This window comes from Oncorhynchus nerka, linkage group LG1 (assembly GCF_034236695.1).
Source record: "Oncorhynchus nerka isolate Pitt River linkage group LG1, Oner_Uvic_2.0, whole genome shotgun sequence".
In the NCBI taxonomy this organism is placed as follows: Eukaryota; Metazoa; Chordata; class Actinopteri; order Salmoniformes; family Salmonidae; genus Oncorhynchus; species Oncorhynchus nerka.
In genome coordinates, this window is record NC_088396.1 from 24,724,438 (window position 1) to 24,752,315 (window position 27,878).

General features: G+C 42.0%; 1 protein-coding gene across 2 annotated transcripts in view; it reads right to left on the minus strand.

The window, feature by feature from the left end:
• Window positions 1-175: 175 nt before the first annotated feature.
• The window catches only part of LOC115125883 (sushi-repeat-containing protein SRPX-like), a 31,422-nt gene continuing 3,719 nt past the window's right edge, over window positions 176-27,878 (minus strand). Inside the window, exons 2-10 of one of the 2 annotated variants that reach the window (XM_029655499.2) lie at window positions 22,530-22,586; window positions 20,941-21,135; window positions 16,767-16,943; window positions 13,142-13,268; window positions 5,544-5,662; window positions 5,066-5,245; window positions 2,292-2,425; window positions 1,279-1,400; window positions 176-1,160 (exon numbers count right to left, since the gene is read on the minus strand). In XM_029655499.2, the coding sequence (XP_029511359.1) occupies window positions 980-1,160; window positions 1,279-1,400; window positions 2,292-2,425; window positions 5,066-5,245; window positions 5,544-5,662; window positions 13,142-13,268; window positions 16,767-16,943; window positions 20,941-21,135; window positions 22,530-22,586 (1,292 nt within the window). In that variant the 3' untranslated portion in view covers window positions 176-979. The remainder of the gene's footprint in view (window positions 1,161-1,278; window positions 1,401-2,291; window positions 2,426-5,065; window positions 5,246-5,543; window positions 5,663-13,141; window positions 13,269-16,766; window positions 16,944-20,940; window positions 21,136-22,529; window positions 22,587-27,878) is intronic. The other variant, XM_029655565.2, reaches the window with a different exon arrangement.

Here is a 27,878-nt window from a genome sequence, read left to right on the forward strand (position 1 = left end):
GAGCGTGTCTGACCGGGTCAGTGTGTGTGTGTGTGCACGTGTGTGTATTTGCATTCACACAGCAGCCATCTCTCCTGAGCGTAAAAGTATAAAACTTTTTATGTCGTTACAAAAGACAAACTAGACTGTCGTAAAACATAGTTCTGGTTCTGTAACAACAGAAGGACGAGGTCACTCTTTTTAAGAGGGCTATTTAATCATGGTTGTGTGAAATCAAAGGGAACGAACAGCAGTGTACTGATGGACCAGCATCACTGGCTGTCACATCACACAAACACACACATTCCCGAGTGCTTATTATTAATGTCCTAATTAAAACACTGCTACCAGAATTGAGAAACATAAATATAAAACAGCTAAAGGATTTTTCCAGTTTCATATCTTAAAAAAAAGAAAATAGTTATTATACAAAACATCATAATAATAGTAAAATGTGTCCAAGCTTTAAAAAGCAAACAAAAAACAAGACTGACGAGTACAATAATCAATATGATTGTGATGACCCACTCTGCCCAGGACCTCTAACTGCTGTAGGATGCAGTGATGAAAGTGAGTTATATTTCCATTCTAATTAGCCTGGGCCCAATGCTCCACAGCTCCAATCAGACATTCCGATACTAATGATTCCTACTTAGTAGTGACTATTGAATCCCCTGTCTCCTTACAATTAGAATGGCACTTCAATGTGATGACTTTCAGTTGGTGGGAAATAGAGGGTTCAATGACTTATTGATGGATATGTTAACTAGCTGTGGTCTGCTATGGGGAACTGGAGGATGGGAGTCGGGTTCAGGAAGTAATATTAAGCAACGGTAGGGTTTAATTATTGACTTGGAGGGATATTGTGGGGGTGAGAAGGACTGTCCATAGGGTGAAGGAAATAGGGTGCGTTGAGGAGTACAATTGGGAATAGTGGGCTTTTTTGGGGAGATGGTGTTGGGTTGGGGGTGTTAGTGAGGGGTGTCATTGAGATGTTGTACTACTGGCAGGTGTGGCCTGCCTCCTGCTGCAGCACCATCTCATCCATGCGTCCCTGCCAGGTGTCAATGGTGGTGAAGATCTGGGCTGAGGTGATGGGGTATGTGTAGCGCTCCTTGTCCATCCCCTGCTTGTCAATCATCACCATGTTGAAGTTATTATGGGAGATCTGGAGCAGTAACCTAGGCAACATACATCAACACTTCCATCAGGTCAAGGCTGAACACACAATGGTAGGTCTGAAGAATGAGTTATAGGTTTGTAATGAATGATGATGACGGTGTGTGTATGTGTGTGTACCGGAGTTGTAGAGCCAGCCCTGGGGGGATGAGTCTGTGGCTGATGCGGCCGATCTGTGCCGGGTAAATCCCGACCAGCTCAATCACCGTCACATGCCTGAGATCCAGACCACACTGGGCATGCTGAAATACACACACATTTACATTATAACCACACCAAAAACACACAAATAGCATTGTACATACAAGCACAGAACATGAAAATGTACTCGCATACAAATTCAAGTAATGTCAACAAAGTTCACAGAATCCATCACCTGGCCTGTTAAAGGCCCAGTGCAGTAAAAAACGTGATTATCCTGTGTTTTATATATATTTCCACACTATGAAGTTGGAATAATACTGTGGAATTGTGAAAATGCCCTTGTAGTGTAAGAGGTGTTTAAAAAGACTGCCTGAAATTTCAGCCTACTTTGGTGAGATTGAGTTTTGGTGACATCACCAGGCGGTAAATTAGTTAATAGACCAATAAGAGAGAGAGTTCCAAACCTCTCGCTAACAGCTAGTTTTACCTTCCCCACTCAGACCACTCCCAGACAGTCCTAGTACTATTCTTGCTTTAGAAATTGCTCTTTGCTCTTTTAGACCATTTTAATTGAAAACAATCACAGTAAGGTACTTAATTGTTTCCCATAAAGAATTTGATAACGAGATGAAATTGGCTGCATTGGACCTTTAAAGGTGAGGTTGTAATGACTCACCGCGTATGACAAGAGTCACATCTTTCCTGACACTTTAAAGGTCATGCTTTTTAAAGGCTGCTCCCTTTTAATATCTTTTGACAGGCAGAAAATCATCCAAACCCAGAATAGCCTGAATTTACAGAGCACACCGGCATTGTTTATGCTGCGCGGTGACATTTTCTCTGTTTACCAGAAACTGAGGAACTATACACCCCATCAGCAGAACCACAGACAATTTGACCTACTCCCCCACTCGGTCTCTCTCTTTCCTCACGCTCTGCCTTTCTCCTCTCCCTCTCCCTCCCTCCATCCTTCCCTCCTACTCCCTCACCTGTAGATTAGTCATTTGGAACCTGTAGTAATGATTGGCAGCTGTGGGAGCAGAAATGATGAGGAGGCGTCGTTTCTCATAGAACTGGTCCAGCAGACCTGAGGCTGTACGCACCCCCACGTTGATGTTCATAGCTGTGACATAACATGTTATGACATAATAAAACACTACATCATTGCAACATATCACATCATCACATTCTATGAAAGCAAATAATGTAACTTGATTTGCAATTGCCCCAAAAAACTCAAAATGTTAATTTCATTGCTCTGTTTTACTTGTCTTTACTGGTCTTGTTGTTATAAAGTTTGCTCTGACTTGTTCCTTCCACAGCATATATCAGAAGTGCTATATGGAGTGTCACTGTATTTTAAAATATGATAGCAGTATAATACTGTCTCTTCTATTAGACAATAATCCACTTAAGTATGTGTCACAGACAGTGCTGGTCGATTTCAGAGCAGGCGGTATTGATCTGCTGGATCTCTGTGAGCGATCGACAGCCCATCCTGGCCGAGGGAGACATCCCCTTTTCACCTCCAGCGAACCCCTCAGCACCCCTGATCACAACTTCAATGCTGCTTAACACACAGCATGGTGGATGTGTAATGTACAGTTGAAGTCAAAAGTTTACATACACTTATGTTGGAGTCAATAAAACTATTTTTTCAACCACTCCACAAATGTCTTAGTTTTGGCAAGTCGGTTAGGACATCTACTTTGTGGATGACACATGTAATTTTTCCAACAATTGTTTACAGACAGATTATTTCACTTATAATTCACTGTATCACAATTCCAGTGGGTCAGAAGTTTACATACACTAAGTTGACTTTGCCTTTAAACAGCTTGGAAAATTCCAGAAAAATATGTCATGGCTTTAGACGCTTCTATTAGGCTCATTTACATAATTTGAGTCAATTGGAGGTGTACCTGTGGATGTATTTCAAGGTCTACCTTCAAACTCAGTGCCTCTTTGCATAACATCATGGTAAAATCTAAAGAAATCAGCCAAGACCTCCACAATTCTGGTTCATCCTTGGGAGCAATTTCCAAATGCCTGAAGGTACCAGTTCATCTGTACAAACAATAGTACGCAAGTATAAACATCATGGGACCACGCAGCCATCATACCGCTCAGGAAGGAGACACGTTCTGTCTCCTAGAGATGAACGTACTTTGATGCGAAAAGTGCAAATCAATCCCAGAACAACAGCAAAGGACCTTGTGAAGATGCTGGAGGAAACAGGTACAAAAGTATCTATATCCACAGTAAAACAAGTCCTATATCGACATAACCTGAAAGGCCGATCAGCAAGGAAGAAGCCACTGCTCCGAAACTGCCATAAAAAAGCTAGACTACAGTTTGCAACTGCACATGGGGACAAAGATCGTACTTTTTGGACAAATGTCCTCTGGTCTGATGAAACAAAAATAGAACTGTTTGGCCATAATGACCATTAGTTATGTTTGGAGAAAAAAAAGGGGGAGGCTTGCAAGCCGAAGAACACCATCCCAACAGTGAAGCACGGAGGTGGCAGCATCATGTTGTGGGGGTGCTGTGCTGCAGGAGGGACTGGTGCACTTCACAAAATAGATGGCATCATGAGGGGAAAATTATTTGGATATATTGAAGCAACATCTCAAGGCATCAGTCAGGAAGTTAAAGCTTGGTCGCAAATGGGTCTTCCAAATGGACAATGACCACAAGCATACTTCCAAAGTTGTGATAAAATGGCTTAAGGACAACCAAGTCAAGGTATTGGAGTGGCCATCACAAGGCCCTGACCTCAATCCTATTGAACATTTGTAGGCAGAACTGAAAAAGCATGTACGAGCAACGAGGACTACAAACCGGATTCAGTTACACCAGCTCTGTCAGGAGGAATGGGCCAAAATTCACCTGACTTATTGTGGGAAGCTTGTGGAAGGCTACCCGAAACATTTGACCCAAGTTAAACAATTTAAAGGCAATGATACCAAATACTAACTGAGTGTATGTAAACGTCTGACCCACTGGGAATGTGATGAAAGAAATAAAAGCTGAAATAAATCATTCTCTCTACTATTATTCTGCCATTTCACATTCTTAAAATAAAGTGGTGATCCTAACTGAACTAAGACGGGGAATTTGTACCAGGATTAAATGTCAGGAATTGTGAAAAACTGAGTTTAAATGTATTCGGCTAAGGTGTATGTAAACTTCCGACTTCAACTGTATGTGTGTGTGGTTTATAGTGATGGGGGAAAAAAAAATCAATAGTTACATATCGGGATATTATTTTTGACGATATATCGTATCATTTTGAAAATATCACAATATCATTATTGTGCTGGTTTGATGTGCCTGCATGTTCTCATTCTTCTTTTTAAATAGGGAGTCAATTTGTTTTTCAGCACTTTTATTTCCATGTCTGATCAAAACTCATTTTCTCATGGCTCTCTCTTGTCCCTCTGCAGCAGACAGATGGTGAGCAATATGTTTGGAACATCGAATCGCAATATAATCACAGTTTTGAATCGCAATACATATAGATTCGTGATCATCGCAATGCATATAGATTCGTGATAATCGCAATACATATCGTATCGACACCTAAGTATCGTGATGATATTGTATCGGGAGATCCTTAGCAAATCCCAGCCCTATTGGTTTATGTGAAGTGTAAAGTACTGTATGTGTGTCTGTGGTGTGCTTATGTGATGTGAACAATATGTGTGTATGTGTGTGTGTATACATACATGTGTGTGTGTGTGTGTGCACAGATATGTACCTGCACAGTTGGTTTCCGTGCCTGACCAGGTGAGTCCATACTGGCACACCCTGGCAGCACTGCCCTGGAGTTCATACCCTCCTGTACATTTGAAATCACAGGTGGCTCCGTAGTTATCTCCATCACTGTCACACTTCATATAGCCGTTTTCTGGAGGGGTGATGGGGCTGCAGCGACGCACTGGTGGCACAAAACAGATTCAGACACACACTCTAAGGCTGTGTTTACGCATCCCAATTCTGATAGTTTTTTGCTAATTTTGTATTTTGACCAATCATTTCAGCTCTGAAAAAGATCTGATGTGAAAATATCTGACGTGATAGGTCAAAAGACCAATTAGTGGAATATAAAAATTGTCTGACTGTGTAAAAGCAGCCTTAACAGGCATAAATGTGTAAGTGTTCTGTGTTTGTTCCTTCAAATGTTGTCAGAACATTGCTGTCTGACTAGAAACACTGTAAAAATGTTGGGGGATCACCTCGTACTCTGACAGAGAAGCGGCAACTGCCTTTGTTCCCGGCGCGGTCATAGACGGTGTAGGACATCTTATGGAGCCCCTCGGGGAAGTGTCCAGGAGGCTTCCCTTTCAGGATCACACTGTAAACACAGCCTCAGTCAAATACTACACTGTGTCAATAGTACTGAAGCTTAACTAAAGACTTACCCTACTACTACTGCTACCATGACTACTACTATTACTGCTACTGCCACTAGACTTGGGCGGTATCCAGATGGTAATACCTTCATACCAACCTTGTGCTATACCGTGATATTCGGTAATGCCAGCACTGAACACAAGGGGAGCTGTTTTCTAAATCCACAGCCTCTGTAATCCTAAGGTTAGCAATGCTAACAAGTACATGTAAAATCTCATAGAGAATGCAAACTAAATGCTAACAAGTTCTTTGCAAATATTTTATACAGCCTCTGATCTAAATGATTTCCAGGACAAACGTCCCAGCTCATAAAGCTATACAAGTAACTCAAAAAGCTACTTAACAGTTTGCTGCAGGCACAAAACAAATACTAGACAGCAAGGCTCTTGATTCAGGAGGCGATTCTCTACTGTTACTAAGCCAAGCGAAACCACTTTGCTAGATAGCGAACTAGCTACTAAATTAGCAAACCAAATACACAACTGCAGAACATTTAGCACATTTTAGACAGTTAAATTAATAGCTATAAAATATCTAGCTGGCAAACATTTAGTTGTGAATTCCATACTGTAACTAGATGTGTGCTGCACAACAGTGAGTGACTCACAAGTCTCTTGTTGTTGTGTGCTTGTAAACAAAACACCACGTGAAGGAGGACTACCGGTAAGAAAAAATATGTGACAGGTAAAATAAAGAACGCAATCTTCTTTATTGCCTATCATATTGCATTAGCTGACTGCAGGTATTTACTTAAAAAGTAACTACAAATATTCAAATGTATACAAAAACAAATAAATAGTTTAAACGGTATTGAAAAAACATCCTGTGGCCATTTCCAAATATCCCGCTATACGGTATATACATGGTAGAGGTCGACCGATTAATCTGCATGGCTGATTAATTTGGGCCAATTTTAAGTTCATAACAAATCGGTAATCTGCATTTTTGTATGTCGATTATGGCCGATTACATTGCAATCCATGAGGAGACTGTGTGGCAGGCTGGCCACCTGTTACGCAAGTGCAGCAAGGAGCCAAGGTAAGTTTCTAGCTAGTGTAGCAGTGTGATGTTGTTCCCCTAGATTATGCACCAAGTTGCACACAAGGACCAATTCAAATAGGCCAGGCCACGAGGGGATAATAATAATAATTCAGTGTGTTTTTTAAACTTAATTACAGCTGCATAGCTAATTGTTAGTTGTTGGTGTACAAACGTTTTTTCATATCTATATTGTACATACACGTGATTGTAAAAGTTTTGTATATTTTGGTTTGTATATTTTGGTTTGGTCCATCGCGGGTTATCTGTATTTCCATACCCTCTTATTGTTCTCTTTTGCCTGACCTTCGGCAAGCAAAGTATGTTGTCCGTGGCTCGGAAATTGTTCAATATAAAACCGTGGTAATGTTACACAATGTGGACAATATAAAGATTTATTAAAGTTAGGGTACCTATTGTAGCTTGTGAGTACTTGGGACGGTGTTTGAGTGAGTTTCTATGAGCTCGCGCAGGTGCCTGAGAGCTATGACTGCGCCAAGGGCTAAAATATTGTGTGTTGTCTCTTCGTGTGCAGGGCAAATAAAAATAATCCAACCAGCAGACCTCCACTTGTGGCAATGTCCTAATTAAAAGTACACAACGCAGAACGAACCACGCTACACTAGCATTAAACTTATCTTATAAAAAACAATCAATCTTAACATAATCACTAGTTAATTACACATGGTTGATGATATTACTAGTTTAACTAGCTTGTCCTGCATTGCATATAATCAATCTACTTTTCCAAAAGGGTGCCGATTTAACAAAAGTGCATTCGCGAAAAAAGCAAAATCGTAGCACCAATGTACCTAACCATAAACATCAATGACTTTCTTAAAATCAATACAAAAGTATATTTTTTAAAACCTGCATATTTAGTTAAAAATAATCATTTTAGCAGGCAATATTAACTAGGGAAATTGTGTCACTTCTCTTGCGTTCAGTGTAAGCAGAGTCAGGGTATATGCAGCAGATTGGGCCGCCTGGCTCGTTGCGAACTGTGTGAAGACCATTTCTTCCTAACAAAGACCGTAATTAATTTGCCAGAATTTTACATAATTATGACATAACATTGAAGGTTGTACAATGTAACAGCAATATTTAGACTTAGGGTTAAAAGGGATAAAATACGAAACGGTTCCGTATTTCACTGATAAACGTTTTGTTTTCAAAATGATCGTTTCTGGATTTGACCATATTAATGACCCAAGGCTCATATTTCTGTGTGTTTATTATATTATAATTCACTTCTTGGATATAGGGGGCGCTATTTTAATTTTTGGATGAAAAATATATTTTGTCACGAAAAGATGCTCGACTATGCATATAATGACAGCTTTGGAAAGAAAACACTGACGTTTCCAAAACTGCAAAGATATTGTCTGTGAGTGCCACAGAACTGATGTTACAGAAAAAAACTCAATCAGGAAGTGACACATTTTTTTAAACCGCCTCATGCCAATGACTCCTTATATGGCTGTGAAGGAGCTAGGAGTCAGCTTACGTTTTCCACGTTTTCCCCAAGGTGTCTGCAGCATTGTGACGTATTTGTAGGCATATCATTGGAAGATTGACCATAAGAGACTACATCTACCAGGTGGTCGCTTGGTATCCTCCGTCGCAATTATTGCGTAATCTCCAGCTGCAGTATTTTTCCGTTTGCTTCTGATGAGAAGCCAACTGCCACCACTGATAGATTATCGAATAGATATGTGAAAAACACCTTGAGGATTGATTCTAAACAACATTTGCCATGTTTCTGTCGATATTATGTAGCTAATTTGGAAAAAAGTTTGCCGTTGTAAGTGACTGCATTTTCCAGTATTTTTCTTAGCCAAACGTGATGAACAAAACGGAGCTATTTCGTCTACACAAATAATATTTTTGGAAAAAATGAACATTTGCTATCTAACTAAGTAAGAGTCTCGTCATTGAAAACATCCGAAGTTCTTCAAAGGTAAATTATTTTATTTGAATGCTTTTCTTGTATTTGTGAAAATGTTGCCTGCTGAATGCTAGGCTTAATGCTATGCTAGGCTATCAATACTCTTACACAAATGCTTGTGTAGCTTTGGTTGAAAAGCATATTTTGAAAATCTGAGATGACAGTGTTATTAACAAAAGGCTAAGCTTGTGTTTGAATATATTTATTTCATTTCATTTGCGATTTTCATGAATAGGAAACGTTCCGTTATGAGCTTGAGGCTATGATTACGCTCCCGGATACGGGATTGCTCGACGCTAGAGGTTAAGTCTATGATTTGATGGAGCAGTCTGACTGAGCGGTGGTAGGCAGCAGAAGGCTCGTAAGCATTCATTCAAACAGCACTTTCCTGCGTTTGCCAGCAGCTCTTCACAAAGCTTGAAGCATAGCGCTGTTTATGACTTCAAGCCTATCAACTCCCGAGATTAGGCTGGCAATATTATAGTGCCTATAAGAACATCCAATAGTCAAAGGTATATGAAATACAAATGGTATAGAGAGAAATAGTCCTATAATTCCTATAATAACTACAACCTAAAACGTCTTAACTGGGAATATTGAAGACTGTTAAAATGAACCACCAGCTTTCGTATGTTCTCATGGTCTGAGCAAGGAACTTAAACGTTAGCTTTTTTACATGGCATGTAACGTGCGTTGCTTGAAGGAGACCAGGGCACAGCGTAATTTGTGGTCATCATATTTATTTCAATGAGAACCAGCAACAAAATAACAAAGTGAAACCAAAACGAACGTACCATTCCGTAGGCTACAAGAGCTGTACAAAAACAAGATCCCACAACATAGGTGGGAAAAAGTCTACCTAAGTATGATTCCCAATCAGAGACAATGATAGACAGCTGCCTCTGATTGGGAACCACACTCGGCCAAACACAAAGAAATACAAAACATAGAATGCCCACCCCACATCACACCCTGACCTCACCAAGTAGAGAAAACGTCTCTCTAAGGTCAGGTACTGGACACCGTCGCTGGAGGCTTCGTGCCATGGATCGTCGCTGGAGGCTTCGTGCCATGGATCATCACTGGAGGCTTCGTGCCATGGATCATCACTGGAGGCTTCGTGCCATGGATCATCACTGGAGGCTTCGCGCCATGGATCATCACTGGAGATTTCATGTCATGGATCATCACTGGAGGCTTCGTGCCATGGATCATCACTGGAGGCTTCGTGCCATGGATCATCACTGGAGGCTTCTTGCCATGGTTCATCACTGGAGGCTTCGGGCCATGGCTCATCGCTGGAGGCTTCCTACGTGGAGCCGGAACATGTCTTACCGGACTGAGGAGACGTACTGGAAGCCTGTTGCGTGGAGCTGCCACAGGGCTTACCAGGCTGGGGAGACATACTGGAGGCCTGGTACGTGGAATCGGAACAGGTCTCACCGGACTGGGGAGAGGCACTGGAAGACTGGTGCGTGGAGCAGGCACCCGGATACACTGGGCCGTAGAGGCGCACTGGAGGTCTCAAGCGTAGAGCCGGCACAACCCGTCCTGGCTGGATGGTTACTTTCGCCCAGCAAATGTGGGGCGCTAGCACAGGACTCACTGGGCTGTGCAGACGCACCGGAGACACGGCGCGCAGAGCCAGCGCAGGATATCCTGGGCCGAAGAGACGCACTGGAGGCCAGGAGCGCTGAGTCGGCACCATCTGTCCTGGCTGGATAACCACTCTAGCCCGTCCAATGCGGAGAGCTGGAATGTAGCGCACCGGGCTGTGAACGCGCACTGGAGACATGTTGCGCATCACCGCATAGCACGGCGCCCGATCGGTCACACGCTCCCCACGGAAAGCACGGGGAGTTGGCTCAGGTCTAAACCCTGACACCGCCAATCTCCCCGTGTGACCCCCCCCCCGTTTTTGGGGGGGGAGCTGCCACTCAGGCTTCCGTGCTAGCCGTGACCTCTTGTATAGTTGCCGTTCCTCTAATTCCTCGCCGTCCAACTCTAGCTGCTTCTATCTCCTCCCTTGGACGGTGATACTCTCCAGCCTGCGCCCAGGGACCCTTGCCTTCCAGTATCTCCTCCCATGTCCACTCCTTCAGAAAACGCTGCTGGGTGTTTTTGTGGTGGGATCTTCTGTAACGTGCGTTGTTTGAAGGAGACCAAGGCGCAGCGTAATTTGTGGTCATCATATTTATTTAAATGAGAACCAGCAACAAAATAACAAAGTGAAACCAAAACGAACGTACCATTCCGTAGGCTGTACAAAAACAGGATCCCACAACATAGGTGGGAAAAAGGCTACCTAAGTATGATTCCCAATCAGAGACAATGATAGACAGCTGCCTCTGATTGGGAGCCACACTCGGCCAAACACAAAGAAATCCAAAACATAGAATGCCCACCCCACATCACACCCTGACCTCACCAAATAGAGAAATAAAACGTCTCTCTAAAGTCAGGGCGTGACATGGCACATATTTTCTTCTCAAACACTGTGTTTTTGCATTATTTAAACCAAATTGAACATGTTTCATTATTTAATTGAGACTAAATTTATTTTATTTATGTATTATATTAGGTTAAAATTAAAAAGTATTCATTCAGTATTGTTGTAATTGTCATTATTACATGTATATATATATATATATATACTGCTCAAAAAAATAAAGGGAACACTTTTAAACAACACAATGTAACTCCAAGTCAATCATACTTCTGTGAAATCAAACTGTCCACTTAGGAAGCAACACTGATTGACAATAAATTTCACATGCTGTTGTGTAAATGGTATAGACAACAGGTGGAAATTATAGGCAATTAGCAAGACATCCCCCAATAAAGGAGTGGTTCTGCAGGTGGTGACCACAGACCACTTCTCAGTTTCTATGCTTCATGGCTGATGTTTTGGTCACTTTTGAATGCTGGCGGTGCTTTCACTCTAGTGGTAGCATGAGACGGAGTCTACAACCCACCAAGTGGCTCAGGTAGTGCAGCTCATCCAGGATGGCACATCAATGCGAGCTGTGGCAAGAAGGTTTGCTGTGTCTGTCAGTGTAGTGTCCAGAGCATGGAGGCGCTACCAGGAGACAGGCCAGTACATCAGGAGACGTGGAGGAGGCCGTAGGAGGGCAACAACCCAGCAGCAGGACTGCTACCTCCGCCTTTGTGCAAGGAGGAGCAGGAGGACCACTGCCAGAGCTCTGCAAAATGACCTCCAGCAGGCCACAAATGTGCATGTGTCTGCTCAAACGGTCAGAAACAGACTCCATGAGGGTGGTATGAGGGCCCAACGTTCACAGGTGGGGGTTGTGCTTACAGCCCAACACCGTGCAGGATGTTTGGCATTTGCCAGAGAACACCAAGATTGGCAAATTCGCCACTGGCACACTGTGTTCTCCACAGATGAAAGCAGGTTCACACTGAACACATGTGACAGACGTGACAGAGTCTGAAGATGCCGTGGAGAACGTTCTGCTGCCTGCAACATCCTCCAGCATGACCGGTTTGGCGGTGGGTCAGTCATGGTGTGGGGTGGCATTTCTTTGGTGGGCCGCACAGCCCTTCATGTGCTCGCCAGAGGTAGCCTGACTGCCATTAGGTACCGAGATGAGATCCTCAGACCCCTTGTGAGACCATATGCTGGTGCGGTTGGCCCTGGGTTCCTCCTAATGCAAAACAATGCTAGACCTCATGTGGCTGGAGTGTGTCAGCAGTTCCTGCAAGAGGAAGGCATTGATGCTATGGACTGGCGCGCCCGTTCCCCAGACCTGAATCCAATCGAGCACATCTGGGACATCATGTCTCGCTCCATCCACCACAGACTGTCCAGGAGTTGGGGGATGCTTTAGTCCAGGTCTGGGAGGAGATCCCTCAGGAGACCATCCGACACCTCATCAGGAGCATGCCCAGGCGTTGTAGGGAGGTCATACAGGCACGTGGAGGCCACACACACTACTGAGCCTCATTTAGACTTGTTTTAAGGACATTACATCAAAGTTGGATCAGCCTGCAGTGTGGTTTTCCACTTTAATTTTGAGTGTGACTCCAAATCCAGACCTCCATGGGTTGATAAATTTGATTTCCATTGATCATTTTTGTGTGATTTTGTTGTGAGCACATTCAACTATGTAAAGAAAAAAGTATTTAATAAGAATATTTCATTCATTCAGATCTAGGATGTGTTATTTTAGTGTTCCCTTTATTTTTTTGAGCAGTGTATGTAAAAACAATATATATATATATATATTTTTTTTAAAGCGTCCGATTAATCGGTATCGGGATTTTTGGTCCTCCAATAATCGGTATCGGTGTTGAAAAATCATAATCGGTCGACCTCTAATACACGGTATACAGCCCAAGCCTAACTACCACTACAGGTTATAAATGAAGGTTCAGTGGAGTTAGGGGTTAAGGATCAGGGGTCAGACTGACTCAGTGAGGATGCCATCGGCCGTGTCCTTGCCCTCCGGTGTGTCCCAGGTCACCCTGGCAGTGAGCTTGCCAGGCTCTGCCGTCTTGTCCTTCAGGTTAGGACACTTTATTACTGGGGCATCCACATCTACCAGAGAAGGAGAGAGGAGATGGGGTAAAGAGTGGTTAAAAAGGTCAGCAGATGTGGAGGGAAGAGAAACAGGAAAAATGTGCTTTTCCCTGTTCTGTTCTGTCATGTTATGTTGTGTTATGTTATGTCCTGTCTGTGTAATTGGGGTGATTTTAGACTAGAGAAGCTGCTGTGATGGAGTGCTGTTTCACCGAGTCGTGGCTGAAAGACTACATTGATAACATACAGCTGGCTGGGTTTTTCATGCATCAGCAAGATAGAAGAGCTGCCTTTGGTAAGACAATTGGTGGCGGTCTGTCTCTTTGTCAATAACAGCTGGTGCACAAAATCTAATATTAATGAAGTCTCAAGGTTTTGCTCACCCGAGGTAGAGTATCTCATGATAACACGTAGACAACACTATTTACCAAGAGAGTTTTCATCTATATTTTTTGTAGCTGTCTATTTACCACCACAAATCGATGCTGGCACTAAGACCGCACTCAACGACCCGTATAAGGCCATATCAAACAAGAAAATGCTCATCCAGAGGCAGCACTCTGTGGCCGGGAACTTTAATGTAGGGAAACTTAAATCCGTTTTACCTCACTTCTACCAGCATGTTACATGTGAAACCAGAGGGAATAAACTCTAGACCACCTTTACTCCACACAGAGATATGCATACAAAGCTCACCCTCCATTTGGAAAATCTGACCATAACTCTATCCTCCTGATTCCGGCTTACAAATCAAATATAATTGTATTTGTCACATGCGCCGAATACAACAGGTGTAGTAGACCTTACAGTTAAATGATAACTTACAAGCTGTTAACCAACAATGCAGTTAAGAAAAAGAAGTCTTAAGTAAAAAATTCAAACAGCAATTCATTATAGAGCAGCATTAAAATAACAGTAGCGAGGCTATATACATACGGGGGGTATCGGTACAGAGTCCATGTGCGGGGGCACCGGTTAGTCAAGGTCATTGAGCAGGTTGGGAGCTTCAAGTTCCTTGGTGTCCACATCACCAACGAATTGTCATGGTCCAAACACACCATGACAGTCGTGAAGAGGGCACGAAAATGCCTATTCCCTCTCAGGAGACTGAAAATATTTGTCATGAGTCCTCAGATCCTCAAAAAGTTATACAGCTGCACCATCGAGAGCATCCTGACTGGTTGCATCACCTCCTGGTATGGCAACTGCTCGGCCTCCGACCGCAAGGCACTACAGAGGGTAGTGCGTACGGCCCAGTACACCAGTGGGGCCAAGCTTCCTACCATCCAGGACCTCTATACTGGATGGCAGGAAGCCTAGTGGTTGGGGCGGCAGGTAGCCTAGTGGTTAGAGCATTGGGCCAGTAAACGTAAGGTTGCTAGATCGAATAAGAACAAGGTAAAAATATGTTGTTCTGCCCATGAACAAGGCAGTTACACCGCTGTTCCTAGGCTGTCATTGTAAATAAGAATTTGTTCTTAACTGACTTGCCTAGTTAAATAAAGGTTAAATAAAAAAACAAAAAATATACCAGTAAGAGGAAGGCCCTAAAAATTGCCAAAGACTCCAGCCACCCTAGTAATAGGCTTTTCTCTCTGCTACCGCAGTACCAGAGCGCCAAGTCTAGGTCCAAAAGGCTTCTTAACAGCTTCTACCCCCAAGCCATAAGACTGCTGAACAACTAAGCAAATGGCTACCTGGACTATTTGCATTTACCCCCCCATTTTTAAGCTGCTGCTACTCTGTTTATTATCTATGCATGGTCACTTTACCTCTACCTACATGTACAGACGGGGCCAAAAGTTGAGAATGACACTAATATTCATTTCCACAAAGTTTGCTGCTTCAGTGTCTTTAGATATTTTTGTCAGATGTTACTATGGAATACTGACATATAATTCCAAGCATTTCATAAGTGTCAAAGGCTTTTATTGACAAATACTGACATATAATTCCAAGCATTTCATAAGTGTCAAAGGCTTTTATTGACAATTACATGAAGTTGATGCAAAGAGTCAATATTTGCAGTGTTGACCCTTCTTTTTCAAGACCTCTGCAATCCGCAGAGGCATGCTGTCAATGAACTTCTGGGCCACATCCTGACTGATGGCAGCCCATTCTTGCATAATCAATGCTTGGAGTTTGTCAGAATTTGTAGGTTTTTGTTTGTCCACCCGCCTCTTGAAGATTGACCACAAGTTCTCAATGGGATTACGGTCTGGGGAGTTTCCTGGCATGACACAGGACTGATGGTAGCGCTCACCTTGTCTTCTCCAGACAACCTTTTTGCCGGATGCCCCAAACAATTGGAAAGGGGATCCATCAGAGAAAATTACTTTACCCCAGTCCTCAGCAGTCCAATCCCTGTACCTTTTGCAGAATATCAGTCTGTCCCTGATGTTTTTCCTGGAGAGAAGTGGCTTCTTTGCTGTACTTCTTGACACCAGGCCATCCTCCAAAAGACTTCGCCTCACTGTGCATGCAGATTAACTCACACCTGCCTGCTGCCATTCCTGAGCAAGCTCTGTGCTAGTGGTGCCCCGATCCCGCAGCTGAATCAACTTTAGGAGACGGTCCTGGTGCTTGCTGGACTTTCTTGGCGCCCTGAAGCCTTCTTCACAACTATTGAACCGCTCTCCTTGAAGTTATTGATGATCCGATAAATGGTTGATTATGGTGCAATCTTACTGGCAGCAATATCCTTGCCTGTGAATCTCTTTTTGTGCAAAGCAATGATGATGGCATGTGTTTCCTTGCAGGTAACCATGGTTGACAGAGGAAGAACAATGATTCCAAGCACCACCCTCCTTTTGAAGCTTCCAGTCTGTTATTCGAACTCAATCAGCATGACAGAGTGATCTCCAGCCTTGTCCTCGTCAACAATCACACCTGTGTTAACGAGAGAATCACTGACATGATGTCAGCTGGTCCTTTTGTGGCAGGGCTGAAATGCAGTGGAATTTTTTTTTTGTGGATTCAGTTCATTTGCATGGCAAAAGAGGGACTTTGCAATGAATTGCAATTCATCTGATCACTCTTCATAACATTCTGGAGTATATGCAAATTGCCATCACACAAACTGAGGCAGCAGACTTTGTGAAAATTAACATTTGTGTCATTCTCTAAACTTTTGGCCATGATTGTACATATTACGTCAATTACCTCGACTAACCAGTGCCCCCACACATGGACCGGTACCCCCTGTATATAGCCTTGTTACAGTTATTTTATTGTTGCTCTTTCATTATTTGTTATTTTTCTATTTTCTTATTTTTTACTTTTTATTTATTTATTGTTTACTTCAGTTTATTTAGTAAATATTTTCTAAACACTTTTAAAAAACTGCATTGTTGGTTAAGGGCTTGTAAGCATTTCACTGTTGAAAAAAATCGATTTGATTTCATTTGACAGCTACAGACAAACACCACACACACAAACGCCATACACATACTGTACATCGGTAAATGCACACACGAACGCACACACACACATCCACACAAGCACTCTCTGACTCACCTATGCAGGCGCTCTCCCCTGAGGTCCAGGTCTTGTGGTACTGGCAGGTGACAGTCTTGGACCCCTTCAGAGTGTATCCAAGGGAGCAGAAGAACTCACAGCGGGAGTTAAAGTAGGATCCATCTGAACACTTATAGCCACCATTAGCAGGCATCTGTAGCTTAGGACACCGGATCTCTGACAGGGAAACACAAATCAAGTCCAAAAATGTATTTTCACAAAGAGGGTGTATGATTAGCAGGTAGCTGATGAATCTGACAATGATTCTATTGGTTGTGTGTATCTTCAGTGGTTACATACAGTACCAGTCAAAAGTTTGGACACACCTACTCTTTTACGGGTTTTTCTTTATTCGTACTACATTTCTACATTGTAGAATAACAGTGAAGACATCGTAACTATAAAATAACACATATGGAATCATGTAGTAACCAAAAAAGTGTTAAACAAAATCAAAAATATATTTTATACTTGAGATTCTTCAAAGTAGCCACTCTTTGCCTTGATGACAACTTTGCACACTCTTGGCATTCTCTCAACCAGCTTCATGAGGTAGTCACCTGGAATTCATTTAAATTAACAGGTGTGCCTTGTTAAAAGTCAATTTGTGTAAGACTAAGTCCATATTATGGCAAGAACAGCTCAAATAAGCAAGGATCACAGCCTCTTTTTCAACTTTCGCAACTAGATTGCCGGGCAGGGTGGGTGTGGGGCCAGAGACAGCAGGGGTTCAAACTGTAGAACCCAGTTCTTACATTTGAATATAAAAATGGATTTGATCAAACAAAACTATGCTACCTTTTATCTCTGGGACCCTCAGGATGACAAATCAGAGCAAGATTACTGAATGGAAGTACATTATTTACCTTCTGAGGTGAATGTATCAAATCAGTTGCCATGATAAAAGCATGTTGTTGTTTTGCCCTCTCCTCAGACAATAACGTGGTCTTTTTTTCACTCTTATATCTACTGTAAATTGGACAGTGCAGTTAGATTAACAAGAAGTTAAGCTTTCAGCCCATATAAGACATGTCTACTGTCCTGGAAAGTTGGCTGCTATTTACACTGTCATTCTAGTCACATTAGCGCATATTAACAACAACCGTTCCAGTTTAGGGACACCGATCTTAAGACATGAAGGTCAGTCAATACTGAACACATCAAGAACTTTGAAAGTTTCTTCAAATGCAGTCGCTAAAACCATCAAGCGCTATGATGAAACTGGCTCTCATGAGAACCGCCACAGGAAAGGAAGACCCAGAGTTACAGTGCCTTGCGAAAGTATTCGGCCCCCTTGAACTTTGCGACCTTTTGCCACATTTCAGGCTTCAAACATAAAGTTATAAAACTGTATTTTTTGTGAAGAATCAACAACAAGTGGGACACAATCATGAAGTGGAACGACATTTATTGGATATTTCAAACTTTTTAACAAATCAAAAACGGAAAAATTGGGCGTGCAAAATTATTCAGCAAACTCTCTCCAGAAGTTCAGTGAGGATCTCTGAATGATCCAATGTTGACCTAAATGACTAATGATGATAAATACAATCCACCTGTGTGTAATCAAAAAAATACAGTTTTATATATTTATGTTTGAAGCCTGAAATGTGGCAAAAGGTCGCAAAGTTCAAGGGGGCCGAATACTTTCGCAAGGCACTGTACCTCTGCTGCAGTGGATAAGTTCATTAAAGTTACCAGCCTCAGAAATTGCAGCCCAAATAAATGCTTCACAGATTTCAAGTAACAGACATCTCAACATCAACTGTTCAGGCCTTCAAGGTTGAATTGCTGCAAGAAACCACTACTAAAGGACGGCAATAAAAAGAAGAGACTTGCTTGGGCCAAGAAACACAAGCAATTGACATTAAACCTGTGGGAATCTGTTATTTGGTCTGATGAATCCAAATTTGAGTGCCATGTCTTTGTGAGATGCAGAGTAGGTGAACGCCTGTGTGGTTCCCACTGTGAAGCATGCAGGAGAAGGTGGGATGTTGTGGGAATGCTTTGCTGATGACGCGGTCTGTGATTTATAGCAATACTCCATCCCATCTGGTGTGCACTTAGTGGGACTATCATTTGTTTTTCAACAGGGCAATGGCCCAAAAACACATCTCCAGGCTGTGGAAGGGCTATTTAACCAAAAAGGAGAGTGATGGAGTGCTGCATCAGATGACCTGGCCTCCACAATCACCCGACCTCAACCCAATTGAGATGGTTTGGGATTTTTAAAAATTTGATTTCACCTTTATTTAACCAGGTAGGCCAGTTGAGAACAAGTTCTCATTTACAACTGCGATCTGGCCAAGATAAAGCAGTGCGACAAAAACAACAACATAGAGTTACACATGGGATAAACAAACATACAGTCAATAACACAATAGAAATATATATATACAGTGTGTGCAAATGTAGTAAGATTAGGGAGGTAAGGCAATAAATAGGCCATAGTGGCGAAATAATTACAATTTAGCATAAACACTGGAGTGATAGATGTGCAGATTAATGATGTGCAAGTAGATGCTGGTGTGCAAAAGAGCAAAAATAAATAACAATATGGGGATGAGGTAGTTGGGTGGGCTATTTACAGATGGGCTGTGTGCAGGTGCGCTGCTCTGACAGCTGATGCTTAAAGTTAGTGAGGGAGATGTAAGTCTCCAGCTTCAGTGATTTTTGCAATTCGTTCCAGTCATTGGCAGCAGAGAACTGGAAGGAAAGGTGGCCAAATGAGGAGTTGGCTTTGGGGATGACCAGTGAAATATACCTGCTGGAGCGCGAGCTACAGGTGGGTGTTGCAATGGTGAACAGTGAGCTGAGAAAAGACAGGCCTTTACATAGCAAAGACTTATAGATGACAAGGAGCCAGTGGGTTTGGCGACAAACATGAAGCGAGGGACAGTCAACGAGAGCATAGAGGTCGCAGTGGTGGGTGGTATATGGGGCTTTGGTGACAATTTTTAAAATTTTTATTTGACCTTTATTTAACTAGGCAAGTCAGTTAAGAACGACAGATTTTTACCTTGTCAGCTTGGGGGTTTGAACTTGCAACCTTCCGGTTACTAGTCCAACGCTCTAACCACTAGGCTACCCTGCCGCCACAAAACGGATGGCACTGTGATAGACTACATCTATTTGCTGAGTAGAGTGTTGGAGGCTATTTTGTAAATGACATCGCCATAGTCAAGGATTGGTAGGATAGTCAGTTTATGAGGGTATGTTTGACAGCATGGCAGCATGAGTGAAGGAGGCTCGAAAATCAGATTGCATAGCGGAGAAGGTACGGTGGGATTCAAAACGGTTGGTGATCTGTTTGTTAACTTGGCTTTCGAAGAATTTAGCAAGGCAGGGCAGGATGGATATAGGTCTATAAGAGTTTGGGTCTAGAGTGTCTCCCCCTTTAAAGAAGGGAAGAAAGGATGAACAGGCTAGTAAAAGGGATTGCAACAATTGCCGTAGAAAGAGAGGGTCCAGAAAGAGAGGGTCCAGATTGTCTAGCCCAGTTTATTTGTAGGGGTCCAGATTTTGCAGCTTTTTCAGAACATCAGCTATCTGGATTTGGGTGAAGGAGAGGTGGGTGGGGGGGCTTGGGCAAGTTTCTGCAGGGGGTAGGTGTAGACAAGTGGAAAGCATGGCTAGCCGTAGAAAAATGCTTATTGAAATTCTCGATTATTGTGGATTTATCGGTGGTGACAGTGTTTTCTAGCCTCGGTGCAGTGGGCAGTTGGGAGGAGGTGATCTTATTCTCCATGGACTTTACAGTGTCTCAAAACTGATGAGTTGGGATGAGTTGGCCCGCAGAGTGAAGGAAAAGCAGCCAACAAGTGCTCAGCATCTGTGGGAACTCCTTCAAGACTGTTAGAAAAGCATTCCAGTTGAAGTTGGTTGAGAGAATGCCAAGAGTGTGCAAAAGCTGTCATCAAAGCAAAGGGTGGCTACTTTGAAAAATCTAAAATCTATTTAGATTTGTTAAACACTTGTTTGGTTACTACATGATTCCATGTGTGTTATTTTTACAATGTAAAAAAATTTAAAAATAAAGAAAAACCCTTGAATGAGTAGGTGTGTCCAAACTTTTGACTGGTACTGTATGTTTGGTGTAAAGGTGTCCAGTGATTTTGGGTCTCGCCAGTAGGCCAGGTGTGCGAGTTTGTGTGTGTGTGTGTGGTGGTCTCACCCCTGCAGGCGTAGTTTCCTGACCAGTGTTTGCTGGCCATACACACCACCTCTGGGTGTCCCTGCTGCATCTCGTAACCCCTCTTACAGCGGATCTTACAGCGCGATCCCATCACGTTCTTATAATACTGCCCCCCAGGACTCCGACAACTCACGTCGCCATGCTTCACCTTGATGGGCGCGCACCAAGGGGTCCCTAAAAATGGGGTTGAGGGGGGAATAAGAGGGAGAGTTATAGCATTCACATAAAAGATTGAAATAAATGTCCTTCTGGTTCAGATGCTGGACAGACATCTTCCTATACAGGATAGAGATAGACATTGTCTGTTTGTGCCGCAATGTAAATTAACTATTGGGGGCCGGGGGTATTTACCAGTGTTTTGGACATCAATGTGTTTTCTCACCTTACTGCTAAAATGAAGAGAGGCTATGAGTGTAAGTCAGGCAGTGAGTTTCCCATAGCAACATACATAATCCATACTGATTTACCACAGGACACAGTGTTTACAGCAGACTAAAGAGATGAAATCTGGAGTGCTAGTGTAAACCCATCCATCATCTTATCACAGGTAGACAGAATGATACAATGGCTTTGTCACTTACCATAATCCATACTGACAATAAGAAGTACTTGACAACAAGAAGTACTTGCTTGAGTAAAGAAAAGATAGAGGTTGAGAGTAAGGGAAATAGATTGAGTGTGTGTGTGGGTGTCTGTCTGTCTTTGATCACTTTGATCCAGTGGATTTAAACGGGATCACTCAATCATACTGTTGATTAGAGCTACTAAACCCCATCAATTTATCTATTAATAAATATAACCTTCAGAATGGAGGCTGAAGTGGATGATGATCTAGAGCTGATTTACAGCATGAGGGATAAAGATTTGTCAGAAGAACACTCAAGTTGCCTCCAACTTTCCTCGACCAGTTGGATGGCTCTATCCATCCCTCAAAAGCTTACCTAAAGATTCCTTTTGGGAATGCCAAGTTTGAGGGGCCAGTAGGTTTGTATTCCAGGGAAATAAAATATGCAGTCTTTTCCCCACTGGCTCAGAACACGCACTTTCTTGCAAGCACGCACGCACGCACGCACAAACACTCTCAAACATACACCAGCTGGACAGGAGCTGGATAAGTTTGTGTGTGTGTGTGTTGGCTGTAACTCCAGTCTCCACTGTCATTGAGTAAAAGAACACAATACTATATTTGAGTCTCTACAGAAGAGAAATAGTCCAGGAGTTTGGTTTGGCCCAGAGGGTAAAATTCCATGTCTAACTGACCTCAAAGAAAAGTTGAAAGTTAGTTTGACATAATTGTGTCAGTTTGTAAAACATGGGATGAAGCATATCGCTATCTTGTGGAGAAGAAAATAACATAGTTATGTACATCACATTGAAGTGAAAGACACACAGCTAACTTTGATTGGCTTTTCAAATAAAATAAATGTTTTCAATGTTGATAAAAAGTCAATGCTTTGAGTTTAAAAGGCTTATTTCAACCCTAAACTTTCCTGCATGTTGAAAGCGAGTGCCAGAGTGTGTAAAAAGCGTGCGTGCGTGTGGCAGCAGAGCTTGGTCAAAGCATTCACCTCCGTTTCTACGAGCATATGCATCTTCATCATCTCCATAGCCATAGTATCCCGACCCTGAGAAAGTAAGAGGGAGAAGAAAGCAGCTAGTGACCAAGGCAGGGAGAGAGCAAGGCTGCATTCAAGATAAGAGTAGGGCTGCATTGGTTTCTGTATAGCACTTTGTGACATCTGCTGATGTAAAAAGGGCTTTATAAATACATTTGATTGAAAGGGTTTATCAACGTTTCAAAACATGATGTGGGCCTAATCCTTCAACAAAAGATTTGGGTTGGAATTTACTGGTGTTTTGCAAGAGGTCATTATTAAATCAAGATTATCACTGTTGGAAAACGTTGCTAAACTATTCCTCCAAAGAGGAATGAGAGAAATCTCTTTAACACATGCAGAGAAGCAGAACCCCAAGGGAGCCTTTCTCCCCAGCTGGTTTGGCACAATGAATCACTTTTACTGCAACCTTGTTCTAAAACCAGTGCTGCAATGGCAACCTCACACTGGGGTTACATTCAGTAAGTATGAAACTGAAGGAAACGTTTTGAAACGGAGGAGGAACTACCTAAACCTTTTCTCCATTCCAAAATGTTTTTTCATGTTTGTTCTTGCTGAAATGTGACTCAGGGTCTTGTTGTGAGGTCACCAACATACTTACTGTGATATGTGACTAGTGCTCCAATATTGGTTTCCTCTCCTTCTTGGTCACTATGAGAGTAGAGGTCGACTGATTATGATTTTTCAACGCCGATACCGATTATTGGATGACCACAAAAAGCCGATACCGATTAAATCGGACTATTTAAAAAAAATGTATTTGTAATAATGACAATTGCAACAATACTGAATGAACACTTATTTTAACTTAATATAATACATCAATAAAAATCTATTTAGCCTCAAATAAATAATGAAACATGTTCAATTTGGTTTAAATAATGCAAAAACAAAGTGTTGGAGAAGAAAGTAAAAGTGCAATATGTGCCATGTAAAAAAGCTAATGTTTATGTTCCTTGCTCAGAATATGAGAACATATGAAAGCTGGTGGTTCCTTTTTATACTTCTTATGGCTGCAGGGGCAGTATTGAGTAGCTTGGATGAATAAGGTGTCCAGAGGTGCCCAGAGTAAAAGGCCTGCTCCTCAGTCCCAGTTGCCAATATATGCATATTATTAGTACATGTGGATAGAAAACACTCTGAAGTTTCTAAAACTGTTTGAATGGTGTCTGTGAGTAGAACAGAACTCATATCGCCGGCAAAAACCTGAGAATATATCCAAACAGGAAGTGGGAAATCTGAGGTTTGTAGTTTTTGAACAGCCCTATCGAATACACAGTGGGATATGGTTCATGTTGCACTTCCTAGGGATGACTAGATGTCAACCGTCTTTAGAAGCTTGAATGAGGCTTCCACTGTGACGTGGGGCTGGATGAGAGCTCTTTGAGTCAGTGGTCTGGCAGAGAGCCAGGTCCTGGTCAGCGCATTTCACATGAGAGCGACCTGAGTTCCATGGCTTTTCTACAGACAATGGAATTCTCTGGTTGGAACGTTATTGAAGATTTATGATAAAAACATCCTAATGATTGATTCTATACTTAGATTTAAATGTTTCTACGACCTGTAATATAACTTTTTTGAACTTTTCGTCCGACGTTTGGCTGGACCTGCACGAGCGTTTGGATTTGAATACTAAACGCCCTAACAAAAGTAGCTACTTGGACATAAATAATGGACATTATCAAACATTAATTGTGGAACTAGGATTCCTGGGAGTGCATTCTGATGAACATCATCAAAGGTAAGGGAATATTTATAATGTAATTTCTGATTTCTGTTGACTCCAACATGGCGGATAAAAAAAAAAAAATTCTGAGCGCCGTTCTCAGATTATTGCGGTTGCATTAACTTCTTATGGCTGGGGGGCAGTATTGAGTAGCTTGGATGAATAAGTTGCCCAAAGTAAACTGCCTGCTCCTCAGTCTCAGTTGCTAATATATGCATATTATTATTAGTATTGGATAGAAAACACTCTAAAGTTTCTAAAACTGTTTGAAAGATGTCTGTGAGTATAACAGAACTCATATGGCAGGCAAAATCCTGAGGAGAAATCAAAACAGGAAGTGAGAAATCTGAGCTTTGTATGTATTCACCAGCGTCACCAATGAAATCCCCTTGAGATATTAATGATGTTGCACTGCCTAGGGGTTCCAGATGTTATTCCAGATGTCAACCATCAATAGAAATTTGAATGAGACTTCTACGGTGTTGTGGGAGTGAATGAGAGCAGAATCTATCAGATGTCTGGCAGTCAGCCATTTTCTGATCACGCTTATTCCTCATGGTATTCACTTGCGTTCCATTGCTCATGAAGACATGAAGGAATGCTCCGGTTGGAACTTTATTGAAGCTATATGTTAAAAATAACGGACATTATCGAACAAAACAAACATTTATTGTGGACCTGGGATTCCTGGAGTGCTTTCTGATGTAGATCATCAAAGGTAAGGGAATATTTATCATATAATTTCTTGTTTATATTGACGCCATCACTTCGGCTATTGTGACGTTTACTTTTGAGCGCCGTCGCAGATTATTGCATGGGTTTCTTTTTCCGTAATTTAAAAAAAAAATCTGACACAGCGGTTGCATTAAGGAGAGGAATATCTATAATTCCATGTGTATAACTTGTATTATCATCTACATTTATTATGAGTATTTCTGTTGAATGATGTGGGTATGCAAAATCACTGGATGTTTTTGGAACTAGTGAATGTAATGCGCCAATGTAAACTCATATTTTGATAAATATGAACTTTATCAAACAAAACATACATGTATTGTGTAACATGAAGTCCTATGAGTGTCATTTTATGAAGATGATCAAAGTGATTAATCTCTATTTGTGGTTCTTGTGACTGGCTGGAAAATCTTTTGCTGGAAAAATGGCTGTGTTTTTCTGTGGCTATGAGGTGACCTAACATTATCGTTTGTGGTGCTTTTGCTGTAAAGCATATTTGAAATCGGACACTGTGGTGTGATTAACAACAAGATTACCTTTAAAATGGTATAAGATACATGCATGTTTGAGGAATTGTAATTATGAGATTTCTGTTGTTTTGAATTTGGCGCCCTGCACTTTCACTGGCTGTTGTCATGTCGATCCCGTTAACGGGATTGCAGCCCTAAGAAGATTTAACATGAGACTTCAATATTCCAAGGTAAGAGGTTTTAGGTTGTAGTTAATATTATATTTATAGGACTATTTCTCTCTATACCATTTGTATTCCATATACCTTTGACTATTGGATGTTCTTATAGGCACTTTAGTATTGCCAGTGTAACAGTATAGCTTCCGTCCCTCTCCTCGCTCCTACCTGGGCTCGAACCAGGAACACATCGACAACAGCCACCATTTGAAGCAGCATTTCTCATTGCTGCACAAAATCCGCGTCCCTTGCAGAACAAGGGGAACAACTACTCCAAGTCTCACAGTGAGTGACGTTTGAAACGCTATTAGCGCGCACACTGCTAACTAGCTAGCCATTTCACATCGGTTACACCAGCCTAATCTCGGGAGTTGATAAACTTGAAGTCATAAACAGCGCAATGCTTGAAGCATTACTAAGAGCTGCTGGCAAAATCACGAAAGTGCTGTTTGAATGAATGCTTACGAGCCTGCTGCTGCCTACCATTGCTCAGTCAGACTGCTCTATCAAATATCAAATCATAGACTTAATTATAACATAATAACACAGAAATAGGAGCCTTTGGTCATTAATATGGTCGAATCCAGAAACTATCATTGCGAAAACAAAACGTTTATTATTATCGCATATACCCTGACTCTGCGTGCAATGAACGCAAGAAAAGTGACACAATTTCACCTGGTTAATATTGCCTGATAACCTGGATTTCTTTTAGCTAAATATGCAGGTTTAAAAATATATACTTCTGTGTATTGATTTTAAGAAAGGCATTGATGTTTATGGTTAGGTACACGTTGGAGCAACGGCAGTCCTTTTCCCGCACCGCATAGATTATATGCAATGCAGGACACGCTAGATAAACTAGTAATATCATCAACCATGTGTAGTTAACTAGTGATTATGATTGATTGATTGTTTTTTATAAGATAAGTTTAATGCTAGCTAGCAACTTACCTTAGCTTCTTACTGCATTCGTGTAACAGGCAGGCTCCTCGTGGAGTGCAATGTAAAGCAGGTGGTTAGAGCGTTGGACTAGTTAACTGTAAGGTTGCAAGATTGAATCCACGAGCTGACAAGGTAAAAATCTGTCGTTTTGCCCCTGAACAAGGCAGTTAACCTACCGTTCCTAGGCCGTCATTGAAAATAAGAATGTGTTCTTAACTGACTTTCCTAGTTAAAAAGGTGTACAAAAAATAATAATAATTCAGACAAATCGGGGGGCCAAAAATAACGATTTCCGATTGTTATGAAAACTTGAAATCGGCCCTAATTAATCGGCCATTCCGATTAATCGGTCGACCTCTATGTGAGAGAGCTAGAAAAAGAATGGCCCTTCCAATAGAAATCTGGCTTATTGTTTTCATCTGTCAAGATATTTGATATCAGTTGTCAAAAGGAAAGCAGATATGAGTATTGGGACGTTGCTTGTCTGGCAGACAATGCTTCGCTGTCACAGCAAAATTACTGCTTCAAAATGATACATAACCTTTCAATTCACAATGCAAGATAAAGGAGTGACATGAGGGAGAGAGGAAAAGGTGAGGATTATAGTGAAGGGAGCGGAAGAGAGAATGGGTGAGGGAAGGAAAGGGGTGTAAATGGGAGAGAGGAGTGAGGAGCGAGCTCAGATACGCCCAATCGCTACCAGAGGAGGATGTTGTGGACTCCAACCCAGTGTGAATGTGTTCTCTGTTCAGGATCCATGAGGGACAAAACAGACAGAGAAGTCTTTCACTCCTGCTACAGCTACACGCTCCCAGCCCGGCGGGCGTACATACACGTCAGCCAAATGCCGAACGTGCACTGCGGTTTAAGCCGTCAGATCACACTGCTACTGAGCACATCCTTATACAGACCCTGAATCTGATTTGGCTGACTGAGGGGAAAAGTCACGGGCACACAGCCAAGGAAGTCTATCAGAGGGAAACAGACATATCTGGGAAACTAATCACAGGTGTGTGCTGCTGCTTCAGATCAGTTCTATAACAAGCTTGCAGTCAATTCACTGCCTACAGTGAGGTTATATATGACTATCCTTACAGAGTACGACCGCTATATGGCCCAACACCAGAGTGCACATGGAGAACTTACCACACATCTCTACTGGGCTTTATTATGGAGCCATAATAGACAACAGACAACAGAGTAAATC